This window comes from Lepidochelys kempii, chromosome 9 (assembly GCF_965140285.1).
Source record: "Lepidochelys kempii isolate rLepKem1 chromosome 9, rLepKem1.hap1, whole genome shotgun sequence".
Lineage (NCBI taxonomy): Eukaryota > Metazoa > Chordata > Testudines > Cheloniidae > Lepidochelys > Lepidochelys kempii.
Window position 1 is genome coordinate 41,712,607 of NC_136388.1, and position 12,180 is coordinate 41,724,786.

The window sequence follows — 12,180 nt, forward strand, 5'->3', positions numbered from 1 at the left end:
AAATATAGAAGATACACTAAGACTAAAGTTCAAATTAGTCCAACCTGGAAAAACCCTCTGGCTTTCTCATGAATGATCCTTGGCTGTTGTCTTAAAATTACTCCAGCCATTATTACTGGCTTTGGAAAGTATCTACCAAGATGGGATGGATCTAAATAGTGAGGCTGGTGTATTACTTTTGCTACTATGGTCAGAGAAGACTATTGCCATTCTCTGTCTTGTAAGTCTACTGTTGAAACCACTTGGGTCATTAAACAATGCCATCCAGGCATCTGCTTCAACAGTAGTAGATCTTTGTCCAGCAATAGAAGCTACATTTGGATCAATCAGAGAGCTATCCATTGAAAAAGTACTGGAAGAAGCAAAGACTTCAGTCCAGAAGTTGACTAATAAAGGCGTTTATACTGAATCCTTAAATGAAGAGGACAAGAAATGTTTAAGACAACTGAAAAAGTACAAAGACTTGATTCTTAAAAATCTACAACAGCGACTTCTAGATTCTACTCAACCTCTACATAGCTTTTACAGATCCCTGTCTTATAAAACACCGACAGTTGAGTGGAGTGAGGCACTACCAGCAATAGGGTTGCCATGTGCTCAGGATAGAATAGAGAATTTGAACACAGAGTGAAATATTATACGATGAATGAATGACAATTTGACTTCAACTTCTTTTTTATCATCACTAGTGGCTCGACCCGATCTTTATGCTGTTTCTTGGGCTGAAAGAAGTAGGAATTCATCTCTTGCTACTCCCAGTCACAACAGCTACAGTTGAGCGTTTCTTTTCATCATTGAAAATAATTTTGTGTTTTGAAAGAAGTCGCCTTCTGCTTGATCATGTGAATGAACTAATGAGCATATCAGTTGAAGGAATGGAAGTACCGGACACATGAGAAGCCACCAAAGATGAAGGTATTGCATTCAAGAAGTTCATTAACAGAGTTGTGCAAATTTATAACAAGAAACCAAGAAGGATGTAGATGTAGTGTTTCACAGAAGGCTTGAGTATAGCCAACTTTAATTTTGTGTGATGATTTTAAAATCTAATGGTCATGAAACAACATTTTTCAGTATGGTGCCATAAAGCCCACCTTCACGGTCTCACCCCTGACCTCCCCCTCCTCCCGCCCCGTAAATTTGATTACCCTCCCCCCCATTTCAATTCCTGGGGAAAACACTGACCAGGTGTGCCGTCAAGTATTTAAGAAAAAGTAAGCTGACCAGAAAACCCAGAAAGGTTTATATCGTGCAGTTAATCTGTTTTTTGCTTCATTTAAGATGCTACGGAATGCCAACTTGATACTGCCAGGTAAATGCATTTCTGTGCATTTTTAATGAGACAAACATCCTGTAATAAATAAGCAAGCAGTTATGCATATTATTTCTTTCTTGACTTTGAAGCCCCTCTCTCTTACTGCGCACTCTGCCCTGCTAGTACTCCTTCTGGCTTATCCCTAATGTGCACTTGCCTCACTTTTGTTCTCCGACCATGAAGTCTCTTTGGCAGAAGGCTAGTGACCACATTAACTTCCCCTATTACACATTTACTCTTCATTCCTTCAGTTCTTTTATCTTCTTTGCTAAAAAGCTCTACCTCTCCCCCATTCCATTACTCGTGGGGGAATTCTGTGCCACTCCACCGGTGCAGAATTCCCTCCTGCCCACCACCACAGAAAATACATTCTGCTGGAAAGGCTGTGCAATTACATCTTTTGCCCACAGGGGCCTGCTGTGGTGCCAGAAGAGAGGGCTGCCAGCTGTGGAGAGGCAGAGGCTGCTTTCCTCACAGTGCCATGCGCACGGGGCCAGGTGAGGAGGCACAGGATGGGGAAGGACAGACAGATCGAGGCACAGGGTTGCTGGGGGTCATAGACTGGGATTCAGAAGGGCTAGTGGGGAGACTGACAGGAGTGAGGGTACAGAAACTAGTGGCGTGACAGTTTTAAGTCGGGGTGCACATGTAGGTGTAGGGAAACAGATGTGCCTGACTAAATGGAAAAGGCTAGGGGTCTGCATGGAAGGGGGAGGCTCTCTAACTCCCTAACAATCTCTCCCTGCCCAAAAAACCCTGTTCCATACATCTCCCTCCCACACCCAACAACTGTCCAAGTTCACACCCAGACTCCTTCCCAGCAATTACTTCCCTCTCATTCAGCTCCTCCGTTACCCCTACTCCCCCAAGCCTTTGCACTGCTTCTGAGATATGCAGGAAATACACTTCTGTATTGTTGTTTAAATGAATTACCCCAAGTTCTGTATTTATTTGCCTAGTAACTAATCTATTTGTCAAATATTTCCTGAACCTTTTTGTTCTCTGTATTGCTACAGAAATACTTGCTGACAGGTATTTTGAAATAATTGAAACTGGCATGATTATATTGTTTATTTTGACAAATAAAATATGCAGAATTTTAAAATACTGGGTGCAGAATTTTTAATTTTTTGGTACAGAATTCCCCCACAAGCTACACTCACTCACTCACTCACCTGGCAGATTACAAGGTGGTTTTCCCAGGGTGAGGTTTATCCATTGCACTCCAAGTGTGGTGACCCCTCTATATCCCCACTTGCAGGAAACTTGAATGAATAAGCTGTGGTGGTGGGGAGGGGAAATGTGTCTAGACTTTCCCCAGAGGGCGGAGGTTGGAGAACCCAACAACCACCAGCTGCCTCTGACTCCCTCTTTAAAACCTCTTCCCTCTCTATGCAGGATCTTAAGTTTTCCCAAAGAAAAAAAATCCAATAGGTCTTCCCCTCTATCCCATTCCCCCAGGTTTCTTAGCACACTCCTTCTCTTCTTTCTCCAACACTGATGTCTTCTGCTAGCTCACTTCCTTCAATCTCTCCTTCTGCTCCCATGACCTATAGCAGGGGTCAGCAACCTTTTAGAAGTGGTGGGTCCAGTCTTCATTTATTCATTCTAATTTAAGGTTTCGCGTGCCAGTAATACATTTTAACATTTTTAGAAGGTCTCTTTCTATAAGTCTATAATATATAACTAAACTATTGTTGTATGTAAAGTAAATAATGTTTTAAAAATGTTTAAGAAGCTTCATTTAAAATTAAACTAAAATGCAGAGCCCCCTAGACCAGTGGCCAGGACCCGGGCAGTGTGAGTGCCACTGAAAATCAGCTCATGTGCAGCCTTTGGCACGCATGCCATAGGTTGCCTACCCCTGACCTATAGTATTACAAACACTGAAGTGTTTAAATGTCAGGTCCCCAAAATTGTGACTTGACCTGTTTTTTTTTTTATTGGCCTTTTTAGTTTGAGATATTAGGGTACATTTGGTGATTCAGGGAACATATGTACAACTTATTAATTCTATCTGACATACTACTATGAAAATTGCTGCATCAGTAATGCCCCTCTATGTGTACCCACTATGAGCTGACAGGGTTGTCAGATCTCTGCTAGAGCAGGGACAATGATGGGTCATGACAACTTGACAACTCTAACCACAATGGTTATGCTAAGGAGGGTGAGAGAGTTGGGGAACCAGTTCTCTCCAACTTCCCTCAACAGAGGATGGTGTTTGGAGCAGTGGAAAGTTACCAAGCAGGCCAAAGGGACAAGTGATTAAGAAGGTTATAAAAAGGACTGCAGAGGAGTTGGGGGAGAGCGAGGAGCCATGCAGGCAGGAGGGGAAGGAGATTGGCAGCTACCATAATGAAAGGCAAGCTGAGGAGAGAAGGCTCCATGTTTCAGGACACAGGCCATACACTGGAGCAGGACTTGTGGCTTAACCAAGGCTTAACCAAGGATTCTGACCCGAGTCCCAAGAATGCTGTGGAGCAGTGAGGAAACTGAGGCAGGAAAATGAGTGGTTTATTATTTTGTATAGGTCGGTGTATTTCTCCTGCTATTAAAGAGAAATGTTGTATTCAAGTCCTGTGCAACATCTATGGGGGTTATGTGCTACACATTGTGTGATCCCTTGAAGAAGTAAACCAGAGAGCTCACACCTTCAGCTGAAGCTCTGGGAGTGGGGTGTTGATGCTAAGTGAGGAGTCTGAGGAGTTAGCACTGGTTCCAAGGATTTGACAGAGAGACTGCATGGGCTAAGATCTCAGGCTGGGATGCTAGGCAGAGGCTCTGCACCCTGAGAGCATACCTAGGACCCGCAAGCTAGGGACAGTGCCTAGGCTCTGTTCAAACTCCAGGGGCTGGATTCCTTCACAACAGTCTAGTGAATGGCCAAGAGAGGGTGCTTGAATGGACTTGTGGTGAACACTCAGGTCATGTTTTCAAGCATGTGTCTCAACTATGAGGTCCAGAAAGTGTGTTCTTAATGAAAGCTGAGATTCCCATCATCACGTGCGTCCAGGAGCTTGATATTTAAGAAACACCAAATATCATGCAGGATGGCAACACTGACTTCTTTTTATGCCCCTGCCAGTGCTTGTTTTCTCTTTCTCTTTCATCAGGATTATATCCTAACCAGTAAAAACACAAGAATGTTTTGTTTTCCCTTATATTTGGGTAAAAAGCAGGCTGGGGAAAAGCCAGCCAACCAACCCAACCTAGACACAATCCCAAGCATTCTTGTGGCTTTCAGACAGTAAATGCTCTAAGACAGGTACTGTTTTTCTTCTGTGTTTTTACAGTGTCCGATACAATGGGATTCCAGTCCTGATTGGCGTATTTGAGTTATATCCATAATAGAAATAACTGTGAAATTGGAGATAAAAATTATCATTCTTGTAATTATTTCCTTCATTGCTAGACTTAAATGATCTTTGTAATTTACTAGAGACAGGGTTGTAAGTCCTCTGGCAACAGTGCGAGTGGAAATGAAGTGATGGTTTATCACACGGTGGTGGTGTTTGAGTAGAAATCTGACACTGATTATACTGTTTCTGTTTAATTTTGTTCTGGATTGCCATGTGCATAGTATTAAGCCACAAGATGACACAACAGCCTTTAGCATTTTGGTTGCTAATTTGAATTTGGCCCAGCTCTGTAGCAATTTAAAGTACAAGAATATTGAAGTATCTATGCAAGACTTTCGTGAAATGGGTTGATAGCCTTTCAGTGCAGTGCAAGTGGACAGTTCCTTACAGCACATAAACCACCATCACAATTAGCTCACCCATCTACCCTCTCAGGCTTGTGAATGGAGGCACGAGAGGTGTAGCATGGCATTGCTATTCTAAGCCTGTTTCATAGTGGCACTACTTCACAGGTGTAGGCCTGGCTTGAGATGAATAAATGGACCTGAATGAGGCCCCATTTCTTGGGAGACTAGATTAGGGAGATAAATGGATCAACAGGCTGGAAACATAATATTTATACTAGCTAAGATACGGGTGAATGCTCAGGGAACCATTTATAGTGGACAAGATAACAATGGATAAAATAATCCTGGAACATAAGATGAGATACAAGATATGCATGGACAGTGCATTCTGTACTGAGATTGGTTCCTACAAAGTGAAGCTAATGTAAAGTTATAAAGCAGTGGTTCCCAAACTGGGGTTCACGAAATGTTACAGGGGGTTCTCGGGGGGGGTGGGGAGAATTCCCTAATGGCAGACAGAGCTGTCCATAGGGACCCTGGGTAGCATGGGGCTAGCAGCCTGGAGCCTTGGGGACTTCTAAGAGCTAAGCAGATCAAAGCAAACGTATCTATCACACTGAGAAGATTTAAACTTCAAGACTCCTTATACGAAATAGAAAGGGAGGTGGATTTTTTTGCTGTTTTTAAAATTAAATAGGCTGCTAGTGTTGTTTTAAAATTATTATGAAGAACAAGTTTAAGCTTTGTTGTAATGTGCATTGTTTGCCTGGACTGCTAAAGACCTGAATCCTTGTGTAGGAGGAACTCTTTGAGTTGGCTTCTTAAATACCTTCATGCTGTTTCACATCTGATACTCTTTGATGAAACATAGGAGCCAGAGCCACCAGTTTGGGGGGGGGGTGCCAGTACGTCAGCGTGCCCCTTCCCCCGTGGCTCCCTCCCCTTTTTTTCCGGTGATCCCCTTGGCGCCCCCCCCCCCTTTTCTGGCGGTGCCGCCCTGGTCCCAGGGGCTTTGCCCCCACACCCCTTTTTTCTACTGGCGCCTCTGATAGGAGCCTTGTCTTATAACAGACTTAATCAAAAGTGATACAAGCTACAAAACTGAGATCTTGGAAGAGTGTTGCCATTTTCATAATGTAATAAAAATACTGTAATGGTAAATAAAAATTAATAAATAGCGTGTAATAAGCATGTCATAAAAACAAATTTTGTATGTCCAAGATCACTGCTTTTATAATTTATGCTGAGATAAGAGAGAAAATCCCTGGAAATATTAATTTTTAGGAGGGGGTTCACAAGACTTGACATTTCAGTGAAAGGGGTTCGTCGGTTGTTAAAGTTTGGGGACCACTGTTATAAAGGAAGAGATTTACTGCGTGACTTTGAGTGCATGTTACACCCTATAGCCACCCATTATGCTTGAGTCTGATCAGCTCAGCATTGCTATGCTGTATGCCAAATAAAGGAACTTGAGTGATGAGACTAGACCCCAACTAAGTTCTTTGGGAAAGTGGGTGGACAAGATCTCAGAGGCACCCCAACAAGGGGAAAAGGTGAGGGAGCTTGCACAACTTTGTTCTTGGGGGCAACCTGAGGCATTGTGGCCTGTGTAGGGTTGCCAGGTGTTTGGTTTTTGACTGCAATGCCTGGTTGAAAAGGGATCCTGGCGGCTCCGGTCAGGCTGTTAAAAGTCTGGTCGGTGGTGCTGTGGGTCTAAGGCAGACTAGTCCCTACCTGTCCTGGCTCTGTGTTGTGCCCCGAAAGCAGTAAGCGGGTCTGGTTCCTAGGCATGCTGCCCCTGCCCTGAGCACTAGCTCTGCACTCCCACTGGCTGGGAAGGGGGGGGTAGGTGCCCCTAGGTGAGAGCAGCGTGTGGAGCCTCCTGCCCCCCCACCCCCTGCTTAGGAGCCAGACCCCTTATGGGGTGCAATGCAGAGTCAGGACAGGCAGGGAGCCTTCCTTAGCCCTGCTGATCAGCAGCTGCCCAAGGTAAGCCTTGCGCTCCCACCCTCTGCCCTAGCCCTGAGCCCTCTAAACCTGGAGCTCCCTCCTGCACCCCAAACCTCTCATCTCCAGCCCAGAGCCCATACCCCCTGCACTCCAATCCCCTGCCTCAATCCGCAGCCTGGTGCCCCCTCCTACACACCTCATCCGTAGCCCCACCCTGGAGCCTGACCCCCATCCCAAAGCCCTCACCCCCTCCTATGCCTCAACCCATAGCCCCCTCCCAAATCCCTCAGCCCCACTCCCCAGCCTGGAGCCTTCTCCTGCACCCCAAACCCCTCATCCCCACCCCTACCCCAGAGCCTGCACCTCCCCTCCCACACCCCACCTCCCACACCCTGAACCTCTCCTTTATGGCCCCACCCCAGAGCACGTACCCTCAGTAGAGCCCTCCCCAGCCGGGGCAGCGAGCCACGGAGGGAGGGGAATGTCGCGAGCAGGGGGCGGGGCTGGCAAGCCAAGGCCTGTGGGAACACAGGGGCAGACCCTGCCTGCCATAGGCCTATCTCCTGCGCCGGGGTGGGGCAGAGGGTTGCGCTCACGATGTGAACAAACAGGCCACGGCTGAAGGGAGGCCCTAATCCTTATCAGGCAGGCGGCCGCGGCCATGACAACGCCCCGTTTTCCTCCCTTATGGAAACTATAGTTCCCAGCATGCACCGCGGCAAAGACTACATGTCCCAGCATGTTTTACGGCACAAACGGACTATAATTCCCATCAGGCCCCTGGGTTTGATAGCCACACCCCCTCCCCCCGCGGGAAGCTGATATTGCGTCGTACATTGGTTTCAGTAGGTAGGTGCCTCTGGCTCCCTCAGACGCCACGAAAGCGAGGAGTCTCGTTCTCGCGATGTTTGAGATACAGAAGCGCTTGTGCACGGGGTTCTCGTTTTCACCCTACATGTCGCGAGAGCGGCGGGGCCGGAAGCTCCACGTCGGTCAGTTGGGCTCAGAGAGCGACGTCTCCGCTGCTGCTGGGTTGGGGCTGCGGAACCATGGTGAGTCCGGCCGCGGGGCCAGCCGGGGCCGGGCCTTGTCTCCTCGCGGCTGGCTGGCTGGCGTGGGGGTGGACAGAGGAGCTGCCCGCTGGGCTGGGGTTGGGGAGGGTGAGTGGGCCGGGACATACAGGTGGTGAGGGGCGCGCAGGGTTCCCTTCTCCTGCGGGCTGTAAAGGAACCAGAGCCCCCAGCCGCTCCCCGCTTCCGCAGGCCAGCGCTGTCCCTGAGGCTGTGCGGGCGGTGCGTGGCAGGAATTAATCCCTGGTGAGATGCTGGGAGGGGATGTGCTGAGGGGACCAGGTCAGGGTGTCAGACCAGTGGTTACATCAACTCCCCTACCTATTTGCCTGGGGGTGGGGAGTCTGGTTCCTTTACAGCTATTTATGACAGCTGCATATTAAAATTTCATACAAATGAAGACTTGTTTGTACTGCTCTACATACTATATCAGTGGTTCTCAATGGGAGTGTCATAAATATAAAGGGAAGGGTAAACACCTTTAAATCCCTCCTGGCCAAAGGAAAAACCCTTTCACCTGTAAAGGGTTAAGAAGTTAGGATAACCTCGCTGGCACCTGACCAAAATGACCAATGAGGAGACAAGATACTGTCAAAGCTGGAGGGTGGGGGGGAAACAAAGGGTTCGCTCTGTCTGTGTGATGCTTTTGCCCGGACCAGAACAGGAATGCAGGTCAGAACTCCTGTAAAAAGTCAGAAAGCAATCTAGCTAGATATGCGTTAGATTCTGTTTTGTTTGAATGGCTGATAAAATAAGCTGTGCTAAATGGAATGTATATTCCTGTTTTTGTGTCTTTTTGTAACTTAAGGCTTAGCCTAGAGGGATTCTCTATGTTTTGAATCTGATTACCCTGTAAGGTATTTACCATCCTGATTTTACAGAGGTGATTCTTTTACTTTTTCTTTCATTAAAATTCTTCTTTTAAGAACCTGATTGCTTTTTCATTGTTCTTAAGATCCAAGGGTTTGGGTCTGTGTTCACCTGTACAAATTGGTGTGGATTTTTATGAAGCCTTCCCCAGGAAAGGGGGTGTAGGGCTTGGGGGGGATTTTGGGGAGAAAGACGTTTCCAAGCGGGCTCTTTCCCTGTTATATTTGTTACATGCTTGGTGGTGGCAGCAATAAAGTCCAGGGACAAAAGGTGAAGTAGTTCGTACCTTGGGAAAGTTTTAACATAAGCTGGTAAAAATAAGCTTAGGGGTTTTCTCATGCAGGTCCCCACATCTGTACCCTAGAGTTCAGAGTGGGGAAGGAACCTTGATGGGGGTGTGTGTGTGTGATTTATTTCATAATTATATGGTAAAAATGAAATCAGTTTTTCAGTAATAGTGTGGCTGTGACATTTGTATTTTTATGTGTGATTTTGTAAGCAAACAAAGTGAGGTGAAATTTGAGGTATGCAAGCCCAATCAGTTTCCTGAAAGGGGCACAGTAGTCTGACAGTTAAAGCTCATTGGTATTAGAGACACAAAGTGTGTGAGGTAATAGCTCTTATAGGACCAACTTCAGCTCTGCTCTGTGTGACTTGAAAGCTTGTGTCTCTCACCAGCAGAAGTAGGTGTTGTTGAGCAATAAATAAGGTCATCGTTTTTAGAACCTTCACATTTTGAAATGCCTCATTCTAGAAAACTTACCTTGGCATGAATTCAACCCGTGAAATTTTAGGTAGTTTTGTTTTGTATTGCCAGAGTTATAGGTGAAGTCAAAATCGGGGTATAATGGAAGGTTTAAAGTTCTTTTTTACTTTGTAGTGCTTCTTTTAAAAATATCATTGGCTTCTGTGTTTGTCTGATTTTTAAAGGAGTTGTTAGACTTGCATCAATTTCTAATGGACAGGTGTCTCCATTACACATCATAGTTTGTGATAGCTGGCTCCCACATTTTTTTCACAACAGAAGTACAAAGGAGAAAACGGTTTATGGGCATACTGGGCAAGATGTTGTATGGAAGCATGCACTGCCCTTCCTTTTCTTGAGCTTATTCTGCAGATAGATTTTTCCAGTTGTGCAGTTCAGGACCTCTTTACAAGCAATATATTCATGTGGATTAAAGAAAAAATGCACAAGAACAATCCTCTGTGCTCTACTGAGACCCTGTCCTGCTCCAGAGAAATCAGTGAGAATGATGCCACTCAGAACCAGTATTTGTTTATATTCTAAAGACTCTCTTAGAAGAACAAAGCAAACAGGTAGCTAAGATAAGGAGTGTGTGGGATGTGTGCCCTCAAAACAGAGCTGCCTAGTTTTATTTTAGGTTTAACCTTCAGTTTTTTCTTATTTACACTACAGATATGTTAAAACAGTTCTGTGCCGTTGTTACATTGAAGAATAATGTAGCATTCTTAATTTTTCTGATCTCTAGCCTCTCCGACTCGATATTAAGCGAAAACTAACAGCTCGTTCTGACCGAGTAAAGAGTGTGGACTTGCACCCTACTGAGCCATGGATGTTAGCTAGCCTGTACAATGGCAGTGTCTGTGTTTGGAATCATGAAACACAGGTAAACTTTTTGTGCTGTATTCTATTTCTAATTAGAAACAGGAGTGTGTTCAATGTAGCAATATGGTAATTCATTGATATGTGTTTCCTGATCATAGTTATATACGAAGTGCATTCTTCTGCAGCAGACGTATGGAAAGAACTTTAAATAATAATATAATAAAATCACTGTTTTTTGTTTAAAAATCAAAACAAAAAAACTATAATTTGCAGAATCAGCAGGGTGTCCTCAAGAAACTCATGTTTCATGCTGCCACTTATAGTTCAGTGCCATTAAAGATCAATGTACCTAAGGGTGGTGCATTTTCAAATTGTAGCCTCAGAGACAAATAAGTACCGTGATATAAAGCAGATAGATTAGGATGTCAACCCAGCACTGAGCTTTCTGTTTATATGCTAAATGCTTTGAATATTAAGAGTAGTAGGGATGTGATGCACAAAATTGATCTTAAACTTATTTTTTTTCTGTTTAATCTCCCTGAACTTGAGGCTCATTTGTTTGCAATCTGTGTGATGCCTCAGCATATGTTGTTCAGGTGATATCACAAACATTAAGAAACAGCCTAAAGAAAAGGAGTACTTGTGGCACCTTAGAGACTAACCAATTTATTTGAGCATGAGCTTTCGTGAGTTACAGCTCACTTCAAGCTCATGCTCAAATAAATTGGTTAGTCTCTAAGGTGCCACAAGTACTCCTTTTCTTTTTGCGAATACAGACTAACACGGCTGTTACTCTGAAACCAGTCTAAAGAAAGATATAGAAGTCTGTGGAGATCACATAAATCCCAGGATTTGTTGACTATATACAGTGAGTTTTATTTTTTGCAAATTATTTTAATTTTTGTTTATTCCAGAAGGTATTAAATGTTTTTAGACTTAGCAAAACTGCACCATACTGTCAATACCTCCTCTTACCTGACTTTATGTTTATACTCACATCTGTTAAAAAGGAGTACAGATCCCTTTCTCTAGGAGCTCCTTGACAGTTCTTAAACTTGCAACTATTTAAAAGTGGGCTGTTTTTAAGAAAAGCTGAACAGATTTTGAAACTGACATTTTCTCTGTAATATACCCCAATATTTCTAATTTTAGACTCTAGTGAAGACCTTTGAAGTATGTGACCTGCCAGTCAGAGCTGCAAAATTTGTGGCCAGAAAAAATTGGGTTGTGACAGGAGCTGTAAGTTGTCATTTTTTGTTTGTCTGTTTCATATACATTCCCCCGCTTTTCTCTTTACTTCGTTGCACCCTTACACACCATCCAGAAGTGTGGTTCTATATTAACTTGTACACTGGAAGAAGATAACAGATTATAGCTGTTTGTTTCCCCAAAACATTCTCCTAAAATCTGTTGAATAGAAGGGCACTTTAAAGCTCAAACTTTCATTTTAAAAACCGAAAAATACAAAGTGGTGGTTGACTTTACATTTAGGCCCAATCTAAATTACCAACTCGAATAACTTCTGGCACTTGCTTTCAATTTGTTTAAAAGATGTAGTATGCACAGTACCTTAACCATGTCCCTGTAATTAGGCTAAAGGACTTCAACTATTCAAGGTAATACGATTTTAAAAGTTTACCTGTTGTTTTTCTATGCTTTTCCTCAATTATTTTTAATACAGAATCTTTAGAGAAATTTT

General features: G+C 44.2%; 1 protein-coding gene across 1 annotated transcript in view; it reads left to right on the forward strand.

Moving 5' to 3' along the window:
• Positions 1-7,917: 7,917 nt before the first annotated feature.
• The window catches only part of COPB2 (coat protein complex I subunit beta 2), a 32,557-nt gene continuing 28,294 nt past the window's right edge, over positions 7,918-12,180 (forward strand). The window contains exons 1-3 of the mRNA XM_073359989.2: positions 7,918-8,026; positions 10,405-10,542; positions 11,634-11,720. Coding sequence (XP_073216090.1) covers positions 8,024-8,026; positions 10,405-10,542; positions 11,634-11,720 — 228 coding nt within the window. The 5' untranslated portion in view covers positions 7,918-8,023. The remainder of the gene's footprint in view (positions 8,027-10,404; positions 10,543-11,633; positions 11,721-12,180) is intronic.